The 23,390-nt window shown below is 39.0% G+C and overlaps 1 protein-coding gene across 3 annotated transcripts in view; it reads left to right on the forward strand.

Moving 5' to 3' along the window:
* The window catches only part of NR3C1 (nuclear receptor subfamily 3 group C member 1), a 100,588-nt gene that overhangs the window by 60,238 nt on the left and 16,960 nt on the right, over positions 1-23,390 (forward strand). For 2 of the 3 annotated variants that reach the window (XM_087816293.1, XM_016212527.2), the window contains exons 3-6: positions 10,015-10,181; positions 16,457-16,573; positions 20,541-20,816; positions 21,873-22,017. In XM_087816293.1, the coding sequence (XP_087672419.1) occupies positions 10,015-10,181; positions 16,457-16,573; positions 20,541-20,816; positions 21,873-22,017 (705 nt within the window). The remainder of the gene's footprint in view (positions 1-10,014; positions 10,182-16,456; positions 16,574-20,540; positions 20,817-21,872; positions 22,018-23,390) is intronic. The other variant, XM_016212529.2, reaches the window with a different exon arrangement.

Here is a 23,390-nt window from a genome sequence, read left to right on the forward strand (position 1 = left end):
AGCTCTGCAGGCTGTTTCCGGCACGCAGAGCTTACTGCTTACATAAGAACTCAACTTTAAAGCGCGTCCTAATGCTGACTGGTCACATTTTATTCTTTGAAGGGACTTGGTTTAACTGAAGTAATTTTTGTAACACTTTTGTGAAGATACGAACTTTAACAGAGCTTTTAAGACAAGTTTGAGAGAATTACAGTGTTGGTTTTATTTTTAAATCTGCAAATTATTTTAGAAATAGCTTCTGTTGATCATAAGTGCTTATCAATTTCAAAGCTTCCAGACTGCAGATTTCCCACTGCAACAATTGTTACTATTTATTTGTTCTAAAAAAAAAGTGCTACCTGTGCCCTTCAAATTTTTACATACTGAAGAATAATCCCCCAACTTTAAAACAAAAATCACAGTATCAGTTGCCTTCAAAAGTTTCTCTTCCATCCCTATATGGTTTCAAAATGTTAGCAGATAGCATTTTAGAAGAAATAGACGTTTCTTTTCTGTTGAATACTTTAGAATCAATATTCTAAAACGAACTGCAATAATCAATACTTATGTGAACTGTGGAAAACAAACTGAAGCTTGCTTTTTTTAATTGCTAAATTTAGCAAAGGTGAAACTAAATGATAGCCTATGTTGCCTATCATGGTTATTTATGAAATTTTGTTGAGAAAAGGGATATGTGCACAAATATATTTAAGTCTGTACATATTATATACAGTGTCATAATACATTATGTTTTCAGTATGTTTTGACCAATAGTTAATTATATAATATCCCAATGGATCTTACGAAAGGAAATTACTGAATTTTAGCGTAATTCACATGAATTTTTTTTAGAATGTTGCCAGCCTTTATCTGGAGAATGCAGAGTAAATAGATAATAAATGGGTATTGGTGAAAAGTACTAATTCTATTCTAGCTCTATGATAACTGTTACGTTGAGCATCAGTTGACCTCAGTATCTGCGAAATAGGAGCTCTAATATCCCGTTAGTGTCACTATAATTTGTTCTAATTTAACCTGCCATACAGTTAGATAACCAAAATTTTATTATTTGTATGTGCCAAAAATGTAAAAAGCAGCAGACTTGGAATCTTGAATTCAGATTTAAACTTAGCCTTCTCAGTAGTGTTATATGGTGTTCTGGGGACAGTTCTCTAATATTTGTGTAATTTTTGCATCTGTAAAATGGGATTAGTGATATCTTTAAGGATAGTGATGAAGACTGTAGATTACGTATATCAAATGTCTAGCACATAAGGAGTGCCAAATAAATGGTAGTGTTGTCATATAGCCAGGTTGAATACATAATTATGGTACCATATACTTTGGTGGAGCAGTATATTTCAGAAAAATCAAATGCATCTCAAAAAATTCTGATTTCTAATATGTTAGTGAAACATTGCTTCAGAGAAAAATTGGTATTGGAACATATAAAACACTACTGTTTCTGTTCATACTTTTGATACGTGGTCTCTATGTTAATTCAATATTTAATGGCTAGTGTGGCATTTACCTTAATAATTTAGAATATAAATATGTTAAGATTTAAGTCAATATAACAGGAATCTAAAGAAAAATGGAAGTGACCTGGATACTTTCATATCATTTGAGATAATTTCTACTCCATTGTGATACCAGGATAGTCAGAAGGAGGAATTATTTTTGATGTTTAATTTGACCTCAAGACTGTCCACTTGGTGATGTACACAATATTCTAAAAACTATCGAACTGAGCAGATATTACCCTGCAGGTCCCTGCCAGGCAACACAATCATGAGGGTGAGGAACGTGGATTTTGGAATCAGGCAGCACTAAATTCAATATCCCGTGTGCTAATGTGACTTTGGGCAAATGTATGGCTTAATTTCTGTGTTCTCATCTGTAAAATGGACCAATAGTAAGGATAATTTGAAATAATTATTAAGGAACCTAGCCATGGAGCTTAGCCTATAAAATTAAAAATCAGCCAATTGGCTTTCTGTATGATTATTACTATGATGGGGCAGTTTTCTTTCACCTACTGAAAACTTTTTGGCCTCAGATTTTTCATCTAACTGCTTGTATTACACATGTCCACTAAGTAACTTTTACATCATTCTAAAGACTACTTTATTTCTTCCTTATCTCTTCTAGGGACAAGTTTACCAGTGTTTTCACTATTAAATACTTAAAATTATTCCTTTAAATTGTTTCAGTGGGTATTTAGGAACCAGGGTGTGAAGTGAGAGCATTTTTAAAACCTGAGGGAAACATAGCCAGAAAACCCTCATCTGGAAGACAGGCATGATAGCGAAACCAAGAAGTTCCCACACTCTCAAGAATCAAGGAGTTGAAGCCTGGGCTTTTGACTGGGGGGAGGGAGGGAGTATGTGGTAAGTTGAGGTTGGTTCTATGAGTTTTGTTCCTTTATATTCACATAAGTATGAATATTTAAAAAGCTGTTCTGTATTTGTTTGATTTACAGACATCTTGGTAAGGATTTTGGAATTGTGCTAATCGTTCAGAATGAGTTATACCTTAATTTATGGATCATTTGAAAATTTAGCCAAACAATACAGACCGTGTTTTAGGGCAACTGTGTTTACCAACTTGACCTGCTCTGGCAACCCTTACTTGGACAAAAAATCTTGATTTGCAGATCATAATTGGAAGTTGGCATGGGAAATTTGCTACCTTTCGCTGGGTATCACCGAGACATCAAATCTCAGTCTACAAAGCAGAAGGCAGGCATTGTTCCTCAGTTCAAAGATGTAGATTCACCTCAGCTTCTCAGTTATGCCACTTTATCATAGTGAGGGAGGTGGAATGCTGGTTAAAATGCTAATTTTGGTGTTAGAAAAACCTGGGTTTGGATCCCTACTCTGTTACTGTGTCACCTTAGATGAGTAAGCTTCTCTAAGTCTCAGTTTCCTCATCTGTAAATAGTACCCACCTCATAGATTTGTGGAGCAGATTTAAGGAGGATAATGTATATAATGAAAGAGCTTGCACAGTAGTGAGGTGATACCTGTATTGTAGGTATAAACTCATAAACATCTACCATATTAGCTGCCTCAAAGTCTTCTGCAGAACAGATGAAGATTAATGTATAAATAGGTTAAATAAAATAGCATATACTGGACACTGTACAAGATGCCGGACTCTTGTAGTGATAGCAACATACATTGGAAGGTATCATGGGATCACCTGTGTAAAGTGATACATGGCGATGTCTAAGGGAACTTAAAGGTTGTCATGGATCAGAAGAGTCATGGTGGACACTCCAGTCACCTCATGAATATTTGTAGAACACAGGATCCCTACTACCGGTGATAAAGAAACCAAACGGCTGCCGTAGGGGAGTGGGACAGCATCTGATTGGAGAAAGGTGAACCAGGTTGTGGACCATGTTGGGCTTGTACTATATACAGTGGGGGAGCCCAGAGACTTTTCATCATGATGGGCAGAAGAGATTTAGCAGTGTGGTGGGTGGAATGGAAGGAGAAGCAGCCCGAGCCAGGAGACTGCTTAGTATAAACCACTGCGGTGGGGAAGGCAAGAGGTGCGGGAAGGCATGCATTAAGGCGGTGGCGGTGGGAGTGGACAGGAAGAGGAAGGTATATGGCGAAGTGCTATAGGGAGTGATAAATAGAATGTGAGGAAAGGGGAGGGGTTGGCAGAATCTCTGCATGTAAGCTGGGTCTACTAAGTATAGTGAGATTCACTGCCCTCTAAGAATGCAAGAAGATATTTAGAAATGTTTCTGTTATAGTTAGGGTGGAAATGAGTGGCGTTTTTTGTTTTTTTAGTCATTTTTATTGAAGTTTTTCACAGCAGTTATATTACAAATTACAATAAATATTCCGAATTTCAGAATTCAATAAACCTATATCTGGGGTTGAAACTGATGGTTATGGAGTTGTTTTTGAGCTTGAATGTCACCTGTGATTAACTCTTTACATCCTGTCATGACTTGATTTTCCTCGTATACCAATGTATTTGTAATTTTACTAGATTTTATTTTTAGGGAGTAGGGAAATAATAGGTTATTTTCCCTTTTTTTAAGTTTGTTCAGCTACGGTGCTATTCTGTAGGTATCTGCATACATAGTGAGATATACACATAAGAAGGCAGTACGTGTGCCATCGTCTCAAACCTGTTCTTGCCTTCTTTGAAGGTGTCACATTCATAATTCTGTAGTACCAATGAGTCAGTAATCCCTTTGCTAATTCAGGGATAAATGAGGAGTTAGGAAATATAGTCGCCTGGGGTGTACTGCTAAGTATTTCCATTTGTCCTAATGAATAAAGATAAGAAAAATGCAGGTGACTTTAATGTGTAAAAACCACCATTTAGGGCTAGCACTAGAGGGGAAAATAAATTACTGACTCCAGTTAACCACTAGGCCTGGACAGTCCCTGGCCTTAGCTCTGTTTTGAATCTCCCTTAGGGCAGCTGCTCCATTTTTAAAGATAGTTCAGAAGGTTTTAAAATGTTTCTGGTCCTTGCTGAATTTTTTCCTCCACGTGTTGCTTACAGTTTTATGGGTTTCTTAACCTTAGCACTGCTAACATTTGCAACTGGGTAATTCTTTGATGTGGGGGACTGTGCTGTGCATTGTAGATGTTTAGCAGCATGCTAGCCTCTTCCCGCTAGGTGCCAGTAGCATTTCCTCCCTTTTGACAGCCAAAAACGTTTCCAGTCAAAGCTAAATGTCTCCAGGGCAGCAAGACTGCTCCCCATTGAGAACCATTGCTTTACTGGGACAAAACTAGTAAACCAATGAGAAGACACCTAATTCCATTTGCAGTTGGTTAAAATCCAGTTGTAGCAGCTTTATTTCCAGGATTTCTTTCTCATATTAATTAATACTTGTTCTCTGAGGTGATAATATGCCTTTGATTTCCCCCCCCAAGTGGATTTATTGCATTTCGTTGAAAAGCTGTTTATTAAATTTACTTAAATTGAAGGGTAAGCCAACCACGCCAATCGGGTTTGTCATAATTTATCATCTCTGGTCCTTTCTCTTTGGGGGATAGCCTCTAACTTAGTAAGCAGTACTGTATCATTTTGCCAGGTGCATGACAGTCTCCACTTAGAAATAGGACACTTGAGATTTAGAGAGATGAAAGGTGACATTGCAGTTCGGTAGTGAGTTCTAGCCAGTCTGACTTAGAGCCCTCACTAGTCTCCATAATAGCAATTCTCAGTATGTGGTCCACGGACCCCAGGGAAACCCCAAGATCTTTTCAGAGCTATTTTCATGATAATACATAGTTTTTATTTGCCTTTTGTACTTTGTTGGTATTTGCATGGATGATACAAAAACAATGATGAGTAAAGCTGCTGGTATCTTAGGGTACAGTAGTCACTGTATTCACTGCCATGCATCCATGGTTAAAAAAGGAAAGACGGTTCCTCTTAAGAATATCCTGAGGAAGCAAAATGCTAATTCTGTTAAATCTCTACTCTTGAATAGGTGTCTTTAAATATCTTGTGTGACACAATGGGAAGGTGCAGACAGCACTTGTGCTGCATGTAGCATCTGATGGCTGTCTCAGGAAAGAACGTGTGAGATGAAGTTGTGAGCTGAACAAGCCACTTTTTTCGTGGTATACTATAGATCAATTGTGATTTCAGCTGGGTTATTTGGCACATTTTCACAAAAATGACTGAAGTGAGCTTATCACTTCAAGGAAGACAACTGACAGTATTTGTTGCCAGTTGATAAAAATTAGAACTTTCAAACAAAATTTAGAACTTTGGAAGACATAACTGCCACTGTGAGCTTAACAAATGTGACTCCTTTATACTGTGTCAGCCAACACTTGGAAGGTCTGCATAACTCAGGGAACCAGTGTTTTCCAGATGACTAATGCACGGGTAAAAGATCCTTCCAAAGTGCGAGACAGGCCAGTGGATTTTAAGTAACAGAGTTACTGAAAGTTCACTGATATGGTTTCAGATTCCACATTGGAACACTAAATTGTCGAATTGGGTTGTAATATCAAAAATATACATATCTGCAACTACCTAGACTTGAGATTCTAAGGGACCATTACTAACCTTCCCCTGGCTCACAGGGAAGACTATTTATAGCACTCCTCTTTCCCTAGAATACTCTAGAAGGGAAGGAGGAATTGGGAGGGAGAGAAAAAGAAGTTAATGGGGTGGGGAGTTGAAGCGAGTACTGTTTGATGATCACTGAGTGTGTGCCCAGTACTTGATATAAATGTGATGTATCACCTACAAAAAAATTCCTAAAATGGAACTAATAAGGAAACAGACTCAGGGTTGTCAGCTAGCCACTGCTGCAGTTGTTAGAACCCTGGAGCAAGGATCTGAAACCAGATTTGTCTGTACATGTAGCTGATTCTCTCCCTGTAGTAAGACATAAGAGGCAGCTAAAATATTCTGCTACTCCTACCTAGATCAGGTTCAGGGTTCATTCCCACTGCAGCAATTCATTGCGTGCATGCCATGACTTCCTTATAAGATATGAACTCTGCATCCTCACAGTGCCTGGCATTCAGGTGCCAGGAAGTATGTGCTGAAGGAAAGGGTGTAATTTGCACATTTTACATGCGTCTCAAGGTGTGCGATTAACTTTTAGAATCCACCCATGACTGTCCATCAGTTGCTTTTCTTGCAAGAGAATTAAATAGAACACCCCAATTTTACACGTTTTTTTCCTCTCGTAAACTTAATAGCTTCAGGAATACCTTGGGTGTCCGTTCTGAATGGGAAACAGCATTTTGTGCCTCTGACTTCACCTACAAGAGGGCACCCTGGGTGTAGTCAGTATGAAGAGAACCTCAGCATCTTCAGAATGTTTGGTGTAGCTGTAAACACACTGAGCAAAGACCAGCACATTTTAGCTTTTTCAGGCCAGGAAGGTGCAATATGCACTCATATTATGGTGTGCTTAATATGCACTCGTATTGTGGTGTGCTTTTCATCTCTTTCTGCCACGTATCATTAAAAAATGGCGATTCCATATGGTTTTCCTTGAGTCCTAACCACTTTGTTGTACCATAGCCCTTTTAGCAATATCATAGGGTCACATTTGCCATTGAATGCCACTTCACGTTCATCCATTCCTCCCAATGTTGTTCATTATAGGCCACCATAGTCCTCATATTTATGTGACAAAAACTGATTTTTTCCACTGATGTCTGGGGTATACTTGGCAACTTTCCTCGCACTCAGTTCTTATCTGATGTAGCCCAGAATGACCACCTGAAGGGATGCCAAAAGCCTGACTTAAGTTCCAGATCCTTCACTACAATTCTATCAGTCCATTTGTTCATTTAGTTTTAACTTTCCCCTTTGTCATCTGTAGCTCGCAGCTCAGTGGCCTGAACGTGTTCTGCAGATGCTCTAATTTGTAAGTGAGAATTTGCGAACACTGTTCTAGGTTTTTAATACTACTTTCCACTTAGGTAACACTTTTTATAAAATCTCCAGTGTTGCTGAAAGAAAATGAACATGTATTGAATGCCAGCTAGCTGTAGGAACTGTGTGCTTGACTTCCTACATGTTCTCTGTTCACAACACACACACATACATGTGATGTCCTTCCCAGTTTTTACATGGCAATGCTGGGATTGAAACGTGTCAGTGTGACGACAGAAGACTCCCTCCTCAGCCTCCTGCTACTGCATGACCTCATCTAGAGCCTAGGACATTCTTTTTACAGGGTTGTTGAGAGGATAATGAGATTCTATTCATGAAAGTGTTTTAAAGCTATAAAGTACTACAAATACTTCTACAGATTTTTAAGATACATACATATATGTATTATGTATGAAAATTAACACTTCAAATCTTTAAGTATTGCGCTTGTTTTCCGTAAACTAAATAGACAAACTGGTTGGTCCCTAAAAATAGATGTCAGGTGACAGAGGTTGGCTGAGCGGGAATAGGGGCATCTTCAGAACGAAGCCAAGGAAGTTTGTGCTTCCCTAACACATTGCGCCGTCCACTCGCTCCTCAGCCTTCCCACTTCTCTGTAACACTCTGGCCCAGGGCAGCACCTCTACATTAGTCGTGAGTTTCCATTAATCAAAGGCAGCTTGTGCCGGGCCTATAGCAGGGTCACCTCAGGTTCTCTCCTGTTGTAGGCTTTCCGTATGTACTCAGTCCATGCTCCCAGACATAGTAGGGAATCAGTGCCTTGTGATACGGAAGCATCTGGAAAACCTTCACAGCAGTCAGAGAGCAACGGGAAACCCTGGGGCCTATTCCCTGATTGGGGTGTTGGGAATGCTGTCCTCTTGACTAAGCCTCTTAGACAAACAAGGGTTGGCAAGGTGCAGTAAGCTTCATTTGAGGATGGAATTTAGGGGGAGCTTTGGGTTTAGAGGCCTAATTACTTAAAGTGACATTTATAAAACAAATTGTCATTTTATAATTACCTTTTATTTCTAAAACAGAACAAAAATGTTACTTCATAAATATAATTTCTAACCATGTTGATACATCAAAACAATTTCTTGTTTGCTCTCTGAATTTGAGCATATTTGTAATGGAGAGTTAGTTAATACACTGAGTCCTCACTTTAATGTCATCCATGGTTTCTGCGACTTTAAGTGAAATGATGTATAACAAAGCAATGTTGAACAAAATGACATTACTTGAGAACCTGCTGTACTGTTCTCGGTGCAGTTATAAAGGGTGACAAAGGGACAGCTAATGGAACAGGCAAATTAAGAAAGTTTTAGAGAGAAGTAACGGTATGCTTATGAACTTTCTTATGTAGGTGATAACACACTTGAATGTGTATAGTTCCAAAATCAACAGATGGCTATGACTCATATTCTGAAAAACACATAACCAGAGAAGAAATAGGCACTCTCCAGAAACTTTTTTTAGAGACTCTTTAGTTACAGAAAGTTAAAAGGTTAGAAATTCTTCTGAGTTACACAGTACAGTAGCTTTGGTTCTGAAGTTAGCATGTAAGATGAAAATTCCTTAGGAAGATACATGTTGGAAAGCTTTGGATGATCCACTATGAAGTGTTTCATAGGTAATTGTTCCGTCAGCATTAAAAGGATGGCTGTTTTGTTGGCTTATAAATGTGTATCTTTATAAGCAAATGGAGCACAATGTTAAGAATGGTGAGCATAGGTAAAGAGTGTACATCCCTCGTATAGTCCTTTCAACTTTTCTGAGTTTTTTTCAAAACAAAAATTAGGAAAAGTATTTATTTTTAAACACTAGACCTGCACTCTGTGGTAAAAGTCTGCAAGATGAAAAACGAGACCCAGTAGGAGAAGCAGATTCCCATTTTCCATTTCTTCTCCAGGGCATATCTAATCTACGCGGAGTGGGGAGGGCAGAGCAGTCCTTACAGTTGAGAGCCTAGTGCCTTTTCCAGTTGTACTGCAAGCCAGACAAGAAAGTTATAGAAAGGACGGTTCTGCATCAGTCTTTTCTAAGTCATAAGAAACTGGTTTCAGTTAGGATGACAATGCTGGCAATGAGAGATGTAGGACCAAACTAATATTGTAAGAAGTTTTGACTCAAGTGGAGGACATGAATAGAATTGTAATGAGAAGTGACTGAATTTATAAAGATGCCTGCCCAAAACAGCTGATGTCTTAAGCCATTAAAGGGTAAGAGGAATCTTTTGAGAGTGATACTATGTCTTGATCATGGTGTTAGTTATACAACTATCTATTTAACAAAATTCATCAACTGAATACTTATAAATGGTGTTACTGTATATAAATGACACCGTAATAAAGGGGATTATAAATATAAACAAATCCTAAGCAACTAATAAACACGTAATTTCTAACTGAAGCACAACTTTAGGGGATACTTAAAAAGTAATGACCTCACTCTTAATTTTGTATAAAAGAACAAATAATTATTTGAATCTATTTCAATAGGTAGGATAGTGTCACGTTTGCTAGAACCTGGAGCCAGAGTGACCATGCTCACTGCAGAGTGAGGAGCTAAGATAACTGTATTTTGGTGGGTATCTTTTGAGTCGTGACAGCTAAATCACAACACTGCTTTCTTCTTCTTTAGCCCCGGAATGAGACCCGATGCAAGCTCTCCTCCTGCATCCAGCTCAGCAGCTGCAGGCCCGCCTCCCAAGCTCTGCCTTGTGTGCTCTGACGAAGCCTCAGGATGCCATTACGGGGTCTTGACCTGTGGGAGCTGTAAGGTCTTCTTCAAAAGGGCAGTGGAAGGTAGTGTGTGTTTTGAAGAGTTTTATCTCCCTCTACTTCGTTTATTTCTCAGAGTGGATTTTGAAATTTCTATTATAGGCAAAGTTTATTAAGGCTAGAAGTCAGTAAAGGGGGGGGGGCTGACTCCTAGGTCTTAGGGGGAAAGAGATATTTTAAAAAGCAACATAAAAGTGTAAATTGACAGGAGGAAGCTTGGTCAGAGAACAGAGGAAACTGAGTGGTAGCATGTGAAATGATGGGATTAGATTTGGGCAGGAACAATATGAATTGTGTTAGAATCACGGGCTTTAATTACCATAAATTAGTTGGTTTCAAAGCCACCAGCTATTTCAGTCTGGCAAAAATGAGTGACAGTGAGAACTGTGGGGGGAAAAGGTGTTTTATTTTTGGGCCAGGGCACTATGCTAAGTGGTATAAATACAACATCAGACCTGATCCTTTCCCTCTGGGAAGTCACAGTCTATTTGAAGTGAAAGGTAACAAGGTACAGCGATTACAGTAGAGAGGAGCAAGTGATAAACTGCCCGAGGAGGTCAGAAAAGGTACTTTAGAGACGGTGACTTCACTACCCGAACATTATATTAATACAAACTTCACCCTCGTTATAGACCCAGCTTGCTGACAAAGACAGTAGCATCAACTCTTTAAAGGAGGAGAAATTCCTTCCATAGCAAATTATTATTGGAAGTCACTAAAATTTTCTAATATTACCAGCAAATCCTCGTGGGGAAAATGATGTAATTTGGTCATCTGTAAAGCAGTTTGAGGCAGTGTGGCCTGAGTAGATTACCTAAAGAGTGCTCTGATTATATTAATTTTTAAAGAAGTAATTATTTATTCATTCACAGTATGAGAGGGTTATTATTATTTGGCTAGAGTTGTGTTTGCATCCTTGAGTTAGATGAGTCATTTTCTTTAGTTTGCTAGAATATTTAAAAAATCATCCAAACTATAAAATTGCTCATTACCCCACTTAGTGCACAGGGATGCAGGTTTTGACCGGTATAGTAGTAACTCCCAACTATTGAGCACAGTTGTAAGTAAAGCCCATCCCTGCTTGGTGCAGTGCCTCTAACAAAGGAGATCTTACCTACAGCAAACCCAAGAGAAGGAAGCTTCTTACTCTTTATTTAGTCATCACTTTATATATCTTTATTGATTTCAGAGAGAGAAAGGGAGAGGGAGAGAGAGTTGAAACATCAATGATGAGGGAGTCGTTGATCGGCTGCCTTCTGCACGCCCCCGACTGGGGATCGAGCCCACAACCTGGGCATGTGCCCTGACTAGGACTACAACTGCGATCTCCTGGATCCCAGGTCGATGTTCAACTGCTGAGCATCGACCGGCTGGGCTAGTCATCACTTTCTTAACTGGCTAGTTATTTCCATGGTATAAGCAGTGATGATAGTAAACACAGTATTGCTGTACATAATGTTGACAAATTGATTTCAGAAAGTGAAATTCAGAATGAGACACTGTAGCCTTAAAAGAAATACAGTATTTAAAAAAACATTTTTCATTCTCTTCCATTTTAACTAAAATTATTCTTTAAAACAGGGCTGCACATTCAAATGCCTACAGGGACCAAATATGTCATTCTGGCCAAATATAATCCAGCTGGGGGAAGAAGGGCAGTTATTGCTGTTAGAGAGTGTGAGTGTGCCCTACCTAAGAGCATCCAAATGCAATTTAAGAAGGAAAGAAAGAGCTAAATATACTTCTCAAAACACTGCTGCAAACTATATGCCCTTGGGTCTTAATCCCTGCTTTAGAATTAAATTATTATACTTGTTTTTAGGTAAAATCTAATTGAATATTAGCTCTACTGTTTCAAAATGTTTATCATTTAAATATTTCAGTTAAGTGTGGTGGCTAGATTACATGTTTAGTAAGGAAAGGTTTAAATGTGGACTGTATCAAGTAAATCCTTTCCTTGGATTTCAGTGTTCTCCAAGCTCCCTTTCCCCTCTAAAATTCTGTCATCCTTTGATAACCTACCTAGACTTGATGAAAATGTTTTAAAGCCCAGATACATATTTTGGAGCACTTTTTAGAAATTTCAGAGTTGTACCTTGTATAATTTGCATTACACTTAGCACTCCATTTATGACGGCTGCTACAAATGATGTTTTCCCCCAAATTGGCATGTTTTAATAAATACCCAAGCATTTAACTGTTTTTAGGAAATCTGCAGAATTTGCTGAAGGTTTACTTATTGTCCATATAGCCCAGATTGAGGATAGATACTATGAACTTTTTTTATTCGATATTCTGGACTCGCTTTTCTGCACACAGAGAAGGATTTTGGGTAGCTCCATTTCTTTCCACGTACACTAGTTCAGTGATCTCTTTCCCCGCTGGGGTCCCATTTTTTTATGTTCCCTCTGCACAAAAGTACACCTAATCTTTGTTAGTGGGTCATTATGGAGACAGGCATCAGCTACCCTTAATTTACCATGTGCCAAGTACTGTGTTTTACATATGACATAGCATTTAATTAACAGCTGTGAACTCTTAGATGCTACTGTGATTCCTATTTGATGGCCTAGGAAACAGGCTCAGAGAGCTTAGCTTGCAAAACTAGGATTGAAACACAGCTGTCTCCAAACAGGCTCTTAACCTGTGTCACACTGACTCCCTGAGAGGTATATGATAAAAATCTGTCACCTAGCATTTTATAATCTAGGTGGGTTCTGAGATGGAAGTTATTGCAAGGGCATTGTTTAGTGGCTATCATTTATTGAGGGCTTACAATGTACTAGGCACTACTGGAAGAACCTTCTACACAATTGCCTTTAACCTTGGAGAAGCCCAGCCAGATAGGTGCTAATTTTCCAGATTTACAGATGGGGAAGCAGAGGCTCAAGAGAAGTTAATAAACATCACTGAGATCACACAGCTAGGAAATAGAGCTGCGTTTCAGATCACAGGCTTCCTGGCACCGTACCAGTGCACTTTCCGCTATCCCACACTGTTTTTGAGAGCAGATAAAGAAAGCAGCTCAAGCTGACAGTCACAGTTCACATTTAAGACTTGGTTACTACAAAATGCAGAAAACCCTAGAACATGCCCTTTGCTGTGGTACCCATTTCCTGTACCATTTTCATGGTCTTGTTCACGTCTATGCATCACTGACCCATTTATTAACATTTTTCTTAGATCACTCTTTAAAACTTATTTTAAATGTTTTTTTTTATATGTCTTTATTGATTTCAGAGAGAGAGGAACATCAGTAATGAGAGTGTCATTGATCGGCTTTCTCCTGCACGCCCCCTACTGGGGATCAAGCCCTCAACCCAGGCATGTGCCCCGACTGACTGGGAATCGAACCTTGATCTCCAGGATCACAGGTTGATGCTCAACTGCTGAGCCACGCCAGCTGGGCTAAAACTTAAAACACACACACATCTTTACTATCCCTCCTGTGTTATCTATTGCTGTATAACAAATTACCCCCCAAAGGAGTAGATTAAAACGGGGCATTTATTATGTCACACAGTTTCTGAGAGTCAGGAGTTCGGAAGCAGCTTCTTAGCTGGGTAGTCCTGGGACACTCATGAGATCACATTCAGACTGTCGGTGGCGCTGCAGTCATCCCAAGGCTCCACTTCCACCCCGTTAACATTGCTTTTGGCAGGACGCTTCAGTTCCCCACTCTTTGGGCCTCCTCTAGGGCTGCTGTCAGCGTAATGGCTCGCCTCCCCCAAAACAAATGATCCACGAGAGAGAGTGACCAACATGGAAACAGTGTCTTTACAACTTTATCTCCGATGTGACACTGTCATTTTTGCCATATTTTATTGGTCACACAGACCAGTCCTGGTAGAGTATGGTAAGGGACTACACAGAGACCATAGGGGCCTTCCTAGAGGCTGGTTACCACACCTACCAGAAATAGAAACTAGAATCACGTGCCAAAAATAGATTTTGACCACAAAAATAAATACAGTGCAAACCAAACCATGTTAAATTCCAGCTGGCTTGAAGGCTTTTCTCCTGACGTCTGCTCTCTGTTAGGGAATTTACCAACTAGTACAAGGCAGAGACTCCAGACTAAGACGTCCCTCTGTCTTATCAAAGGGACTGACAAGGAGTGACTTCAGTGGTTCATGTCTAGGCCTTGTAAAATAGTGACGACTCCTCATTTTATGAGACACATACTAATAACCAGATAGGACTAATTTTAACTTAGAGGTATCTTTAACTCAGGTTCTTAGATGTGCTTAAGACAAACCTGGGATAAAAAAGCAAGCATTACCATAATATGTGCATTCTGATATTTTGGTTGGATATAAGTAAAGCATTAGCATTTTTTCTGTTTTTAGCAATGAGCAGTTTTTTCAGCTGTTTTTCCCAGTAACTGCAGGACAGTGACTTGGTGATATTCTTATGGAGCCGAAATCCTTTATATTTTAACTGCTTCCACTACATCTATTGTACCTACTCTTGCTTTAATAGAATCACTGGGTTGATGCTTGCGCTTTATGTTCAAGTAAAGCAGCTAGGAAGAGTCCACAGTGCAGAAAGGAATTGAAACAGCTGTACAGACACTTGGCGTCAGAGAGCAGTTCTGAATGGGACAGGGCCTTCAGTCAGCCCTGCGGCCTGTTCCTCCCGGTACAGTTAACCATCCACCCAAAACTAATGCTTCAAGAGCACTGTTACTTATCCTGGTAGGAAGAAGTAAATATAGTTTATTTTCAGCCCAGGCAAGTCTTTGGTTGTCCTGTGCATAAAAGATCTTTTCCTAAAAATCAGAACTAGCTATAGTCAGCCTAGTGAATTGAATTTTCTCTTTTCTTAGCATATAATTTATTTTTGAGAAGAGGCATGGCTTGCAGTCTTGTGAAGACCATCCCCTCTAGTGTAAGGTACCTGGACTCTTAGTTGTATATTTATTTAGATATTCTGGTCTTGCCCAGCCGGGTGTGGCTCACCAATTGAGCATCGACCTAGGATCCAGGAGATCGGGGTTCGATTCCCGGTCAGGGCACATGCCCGGGTTGCTGGCTGCAGCTGATCAATGACTATCTCATCATTGATGTTTCTCTCTCTCTCTGTCCCTGAAATCAATGAAGATATATTTAAAAAATAAAAATAAAAAATAAAAATAAAAAATAGATATTCTGGTCTTGTGCAGGAGGATCCTTTGTTGTTGTCAGGCCAGCAGATCTTCAGATAGTTTTCTTCAACATTCAATAACACATTAAAAGAAAATTTCAAGATTGTGCATATGGGGGAGGTAGGGATACTTTCAGTCTTTTCCTTTCAAATTTTCTGTGAAAACTTTTGCCAGGGGAAAACTGTACTTCCACCTCTAACATGTTATTTAATAACCGTGACCACAAGATTTTAGACAGTAGTGGTCTTCAATGTTTGGCGTCAATGATGAACTCACATTCTTATATTCTAAAAGCATGTGAAATAATTTACAAATCTCTATAAGATCTATGTACGGTAGTTTAGTTGGTGGCAACCTTAACTTTCAAGATTAAGTGTTTACCTGTAGCTTTCTTTAAAATTGGGAGGGGAGCACATTTTACTTGCATGTGGTGGCAAAGTTGAATGAAAGTTGTTTCCCCTTTGGGACTCTCGCAGTATTTTAAAAGCAGTTTCCTTTAGTCTTCAGCATTAGGTCAGAAGTCGTGATAAAGCAGTGATTACAGACCTGTCCTATAACTGTTAAAAGCACAATTTGTCTAGAAAGGTTGCCCTTGGTGGGCGTTTGTGGGGTACTGTTCTGCTTTTTCTTAATCCTCACCTGAGGATATTTTCCCACTGCTTTTAGATAGAGTGGAAGGGGTGGGGTGGGGGGAGAGACACATCGATTGGTGGCCTTCCACACACACCTGAATGAACCTGGAACCCAGGTATGTGCCCTTGACCAGGAAGCAAACCCGAGACCCTTCCGTGCGCAGGCTGATGCTCTAACCACTGAGCCACATCAGCCAGGGCCTGTTCTGCTTCTTGATCTGAGCACTGATGCCATGGAGTGTTCTGTTTATGAAAGTGCATCAGGAGGTACATTTATGACATGCACTTTTCAATATGTTTGCTGCCGTAAAGTCTTCTAATGAACTTTGTTTGATTTGCTTAACAGAATAAGACTTTTTTTAGTGACCTTTCCACTTTGCAATGGCAGTGTAAGCAGGTCCACTGTACCTTCCTCAATCAATGCCTTTGCTCCTTGGCTGGGTTCCACCTAAAACAGAGTCACTCCAGAAAAAATACACTTTAAGACCTGTGAAATTTTAACAGTGCCTTTATTTTCCATATAGGACAGCACAATTATCTTTGTGCTGGAAGAAATGATTGTATCATTGATAAAATTCGAAGAAAAAACTGCCCAGCGTGCCGCTACCGGAAATGTCTTCAAGCTGGAATGAACCTGGAAGGTAATGTAAGACCTGAAAGGAATTGTCCCTGTATCATATATTTTTAAAAGTAAAGTAAGTTTTTATAAGTAAGCTGATGTAATAATTTATTATAGTATGTATGTGCTTGACTAGCACAATTTTATATTATTCAACAAAAGTAGGAATTTTTAAATGAATGTTTTTTATATTGCTTAAGTTTATTCACCAGTTCTCATTTCTGAATTCAGGATAGCCAGACTATACTGAAAAAGGAAATTATATAATAATGATAATTACAAAACTTGAAGCAACATTACATTTGTAGATCTGCAGGGGGAAATGCTCCTCAAGGTGGCCTTGGATAGGTTTTGTTTATGTTTTTCAAGTAAAGAAGAAACCTGAAACTAGTTATAAGTTTGATTTTCATGCTCCTGTTTTTGTTAAGTTTATAACAACATTGATTTCATCATTTAAAAACTTGTCTCCAAAAAGCTAGGACTTCTGCTTTGTGAAATTGCAGGTCCGTGAAGGTGGTGATGGTGATCCGATAACCCACGTGCATGTGCTGTGATAGGAGCATTCACACAACAGTGCTCACCAAGGAGGCAGGCACCAGGCAGTGCATTCAGGGAGTGCACTGTCTGGTTAGGTTGCACAGTCAAGTCACGCAATGGGATGGCACACTGCCAAGAGAATAGAGCCACAGGGAAGAGGAGGGCCACCTAATTCTGTCCTGGAAGAAGCAACGTTGAATTTTAAATCTAAAAAAGCTGAATAGGAATTAAGTGAAAATAAGGGCAGAGGACATAATCAGCTTTGTATTTTAGAAAGACCAATCTTGTATAGAGACCAATTAAACAAGACACGGTGATCTTAGAGGGAGAGCGGAAACCATGTGGTTCTTTTGATAGGAGACTCACTGTTGGAGCTATCTAGCACATACTGTGTGTGTGTTTAAATACAAAGTAGATTTATAGGTGTGACTGCATAGTTTGTCTGTCATTTAATATTAAATATTAGCACATATTGTGCAGTTGATAACTTGTAGAGAAACGGAAAAGCTTTTAAATATCTAAGTTGATAGGTTTGTTTTTTTGCATGTGTGTGGTTTTACTGTAAAAGCTTCATTTTTGTGTATAATTATTCCAGTGTTTATAAAACCTTTATTTAGAGTAAGCGCCAAAAACGTCTAGCAGACCGTAATACTTAAGAATATAGATGAGCCACGTATTTCATACCGATTTTTTTTACAAGTCTTTAGAAATAGTCTTTTGTTCATTGCAGTGTTCCCCTAAGCCAGGCAGTTTCATGGTCATCCCAGGGTAGCTTTGCAGAAGCCACCCGCTCTCTCAGTGCCCATTCCTCTCCATAAGTGTAACTCAGTACTGCAAGGGGTATACTTGGACATGTTGCCCCATACCCAATAATCCTCAAGATACATTTTAAGGCAGCCTTCTTCACTGCCTGAAGTGCATAGCATTTGAATACAGATACAGTTTTTAATGGTGATCCCACGTTTCATACTTACTTCATTTTAAGGTGTATTGTAATCATTCCAAAATAGAGCGTTATTTTTGGTATAGATCAAGTGGAACTTAAAGGCAAGGAGGCTTATGACATTAGATTTCATACCTAATATTTTAAGGCTAATTTTAAACTAAATAGATGTCTTTTATTAATAAAGAAGTAGAGCTATCACAGACTCATGAATACTTCTGTAGAGATCGTATATCCAATGGTAATCTACCATATGCTCCAAGGAGTCAGAAACTTTATATAGAGTAAAAATCTTATTAACTAAATTGCTTTAAAACAGTGATTGCTTGTATTCAATTAAGAACTCCTTGCTGAAGTTCTGTGGGAACATTCTAGTGCATTTTCTTGCTTTCGTCAGCGCAGTACCATTGGATGTGCTTTCTGAGCCTCATTCAGAAGCATCCATTTAGGACTATAGATAAATAGTAAGAAATTAAACAAATTCTGTGCTGAGTCACAGATTTTTAGAGATCTCCTAGCTTGTCATTATCCTTTCCTCTTTGTTCTAATGGAGTGTAGGAACACAGTCCAGGCAATTTAAAGTTAAGGCTAATTGAGGCTTTTACAGTCCGATTTCAGTGTATTGATTTGGGCCATGCATGTTCTTTTACTTTGTCGGCCAAGTGCGTGCCATGGTTTTGAGATCTGGATTTCATTGAGATACTTTTGATTGTTTAAAGCAGGGATAGGGAACATCCGGCCCGTGGGCTAGATACAGCCTGCAAAATCATCTGGTCTGGCCCTGCCAAGGCAACCTTACGGGTGGGACTCGAAATTCAATAAATCTAGGAGCTTTTTTCATAGCTAATTTTTAAGTTGATCATTTTGTATGGCCCTTGAATGATATACGTCCAAATGGCCCTTGGCAAAAAAAAGGTTCCCCACCCCTGGTTTAAAGGGTTTCTTCCTGTATAGGGACACATCCTATTTTAAACTTTATCACTCCTCTCTAGACTTGCACTATCTGAATTCAAAATATTCTACAACCATATTCTACCAGGTGAGGTACTGACAGTTCTTATAATAGCACTTAATGTGTGCCGGGAACTGTTCTAAGCATTTTACATATTTTACCAGATTTAATTCTCGACCACCCTATGAGGTAGGTACTAATATTATCCTCATTTTACAGAAGAGAAACTAAAACCCAGAAAACAATTTGCTACAATACCTGAAATTCAACCATGTTGGTTTCAGATTTATGCTCTTTATGGCTACACCCCACTGTCTCCAGCATAGCATGCTAAAATAAATTAGATTTATCTTGGTCCCGTTTTTCTCTTTTGAAATGTTGACTAAAAATTCAATTTCTTAGTACCACATTCAGCACAGAGCAAGTAAGAAATGAGGCCATTCTCAACGTACAATACCGGATTTTTTTTCCCTTTCTAACACCAGACACTGGGATATAGATCCTGCCACCATATCTATCCTCTAGAAACTATCTTTATCATTTTAGGGACCAGGATCTAATAATTATTTTGAATGGTAATATCAATTTTCCCTTAGCAAAATGATTTGCATTTCTAATAACAAACAGGAACATTTCTTCACTCCTATAAATTCCATTCCTTGCCCTTCCCTGGAACTCTGAGTGCTTCCTCTTAAAGATACTATAATTCTTATTTGTCACTAAAACAACCAAGAGTAAGACTACGTTTACTCAAAAATCTACAGAGTCTGTGTTGTATTACACTGGTCTGAACTAAGAGATAAAAGATAGCTTTAGTTACTTTATATATAATGTGAAAAGGATGCTTTAGGTTTATAGTCATCAACATAAATCTCTCAAATTACCCACTGATAATTTATGTGAAGAAATACAAAGTTTTTCTCTTTATCCCCCCAAATGTTTTTAGTCCCAAGTAGTATCCATTATTACTGGTTAAAAAAGTGGATTTCTGCTCTTAGAACTAATACTGTCTCCAGTGTGTGATCTGCTCTGTCATCTTCCTCTCTCAATAAGGGGGCCATGCGAAGCTGTAAACTGTGTGGCTCTCTTCACTGTCTGTATCACCGTCATTTATGGTGACCCTAAGCCAGAGTTTCTAGGTTGGTAGTACAAGCTTAGATTCTTTCTTTCAATTGATAGTAAAAGTAATTTGCCTTATAAAACCAATGAAAATTTTGACTTTGAACTAAAATGTGAGACAAATTAATTTATGGATGAATTCAGGAAAGTGATTTGTTTAGAATGCTTTAACATAGTATTGTAAGACTTAATTTTGTATAAAATATAACTAATAACTGTCTTTGTAGCAGAAATTAATATACAAATGGGTTTCTCTTGGTCTTTTTCTTTCAGAAAAAATGTTTCTCTTATTCCATGTCACTTTATCATAATTGCTAAATAAAACATTTCTACTTTCAGTCTAAATATTTTGAGAAATTAAAATGCCTCTTGGATAAACTTTGTCACCTCCACCTTCCCATCACAACTCATTTCTGTGTATTTCTCTAATACCCACAGCACGAAAAACAAAGAAAAAGATAAAAGGAATTCAGCAGGCCACTACAGGAGTCTCACAAGAAACTCCTGAAAATCCTAACAAAGCAATAGTTCCTGCAACATTGCCGCAACTCACCCCTACCCTGGTGTCACTGTTGGAGGTCATTGAACCCGAGGTGGTGTATGCAGGATATGATAGCTCTATTCCAGATACGACTTGGCGGATCATGACTACACTCAACATGCTAGGTGGACGGCAAGTGATCGCAGCAGTGAAATGGGCAAAGGCGATACCAGGTAAGACGCAAAAGATGACAAAGCTAAGATACACATTTTTATATTTGCCTTTTTTAAAAAATTATAGTTGATAGTTACACTTGATATATACAATATTGTATGAGTCTCAGGTGTACAACATAGTGATTCTACATTTTCATACCCTATGATGTAATCACTATGACATGTCTAGTAACATCTGTCACCGTACAGAGTTATTAAGATACTGTTGACTCTTCCCTGTGACTTTTGTTTTGTAACTGGAAGTTTGTACCTCTCACTCCCCTTCACCTTTTTCATCCATCCCTCCTCCCCTCCTGGCAACCACCAATTTGTTCCCTGGATCTATGTTTCTTAAAAACACTCTGGATCTTTATCGTCCTGATCCCATGGTGTGTCTTGTTTCTCACACTCAGCTATGGGAGAATGCAGAGTCTATGATAAAAGTCTTACACTGCTCCCTGCTTTTCAGAGCACAGTAATTTCAGATAGGATGATGGACATCACTCACTCAGAATTTCTTTTAAACTGAAGTAGGAGAAGAAAATGTAAAATATTTCTTAAATTTCAGTTTGTTTTGCATGTTTCACTTTAAAATTTTTTGTTATTTGTAAAATTGGTAAAAATCAGACATGGTGACATTTTGTCAAAATGTACTAAAGTAGAGTCTTTTAACTGTTCCCTGACTTGACAGAGGGGAATTGACAAGCTGTGTTCTTACAACTAGGGACAGAACAAGACTGAAGTGGCCGACCTCCTGTCTTCACTACTCTGTCTCATTGAATGAATAATGTCCCAAGCCAGAATTCATGGCTTGCTTTTTTACTGTTTATATTTCCTTGAATAGGCAAAAGGTGACAAAAACTGGCTACTCTTACGTTTTTGAACACTGAATGCTGTTAAAAAGCACTGAGGGCTTTGGTCTTCACGTGTCACGTGACGGAGGAACACTGAGCCCACTTGATGTTTCGTTCCCTCTACCTGTTAGAAGTCCCCCGGAACAAGGCTAGTTCCAAAGAGATGACTTCTTTTTTGCAACTACAGTTTTTCCTCACACCTTCATTTCTCTTAATTCAGGATTCAGGAACTTACACCTGGATGACCAAATGACCCTACTGCAGTATTCATGGATGTTCCTCATGGCGTTTGCCCTGGGATGGAGATCGTACAGACAATCCAACGCAAACATGCTGTGTTTTGCTCCTGATCTGATCATTAATGAGTAAGTCATTTTCCCTGTATTCACAGGGTATTTTAAGCCACTGATATTTTCCTGATGGACTGTTGCTGTGATCATTCAGGACTGAATCAGTGCTGCCAGGTATCTGGGAACTGGGAATACTTGAAATAGAATTATCAGTGCTGAAGGCAAGCCAAGTAGGATGTGGGGCAAATATACATGTGACATTGTTACTGTCCCAGGACACACTTAAAGATATTATTTAAACAGTGAACATCTCTGGGTTAGAAAAAATCTATAGCAAATAAAAAAGAATCTTGTGGTGCATTGTTTTAATTACATAACTCTATCCCAGGAAGAAAAAGCATGATAACAATTCATGTTGATCTCGCTTTTGGTAGACCCAGGTGAGGACATCCAGGCTGAGGGGTGGGAAGTACTGCTCCAGAGAAGAGCTGTCTCTTTGCATGGCAAGGACTACTCAGTGGTTATTACTTGGAAAGAATATGGGAACAAGAATATGTTTTTCACTTGGGGGAGAACCAGCCAAGCTTTAAGATTTTACATCAGCTATGCTCTGGTCTTCTAGGGCCTTGCTTCTAAATTTGAAGTATCTTAGACGTCCATTCCCCCAGCTCATTGCAGTTGTTTCCTAACTAGTTTTCTGCCTCCATTCTATCATGTTGACTAATTTTTTTCTTTCTTAAGCACAGTGTGTTCACGTCTGGTACACCAACACATAGACCTTGTCGGTGTCTCCTCACCAACCACCCAGTACATTCAGCCTGGTTTCTGTCTTTCCAGACCTGGCCTCACTTCCTCTCTCCTTTTCCTTGACACACTCATCGCTCCTACTCAGATGATCCATTTTTCAAATGCACCCTCAGGTCAAGGTGTTCATATCACTGTATAAGACCTCTCTGCTATACAGCCTAAGCTCTTACTCCTCAGCACTTTCTCCCTTGTAATACTACTTTTTTGCCCACAGCTTACCTCCTTTATTAGAATATAAACAGGAAGTTCGCGCACACACACACCCCCCCCCCCCCCGTGGTCTGAGCAGAGTAAAGAATGAAGGGGATTTATGTGAAAAAAAGTTAATGAATTCTTAAACTACATTATTGGAATAATAGTTCCAATGCTCTGTGAGTCAAGCGTCATCCGCCGTATTTAAAGTAACACAACTTTAAATCATTCCAGAGTGGCAAAGAGTTTGGAATTAACGTCAGTTTGTGAGCAGAGAGATTTGGAGGAAAGAGAAAAGGAGACTAGAAAGCAGTGAGGACAGCCCAAGGAGGTACTCTGAAGATAAAGCAGACATACTGTTTTCTCTCTTGGGTGTACCTGCACAGAAATAATGGGTAGGAGTTGCAGAAAAGCATCTTTGAGCCGAGTGTTGAATGGAGGGCCTGCGT

This window comes from Miniopterus natalensis, chromosome 4, assembly GCF_054644295.1.
Source record: "Miniopterus natalensis isolate mMinNat1 chromosome 4, mMinNat1.hap1, whole genome shotgun sequence".
Classification (NCBI taxonomy): domain Eukaryota; kingdom Metazoa; phylum Chordata; class Mammalia; order Chiroptera; family Miniopteridae; genus Miniopterus; species Miniopterus natalensis.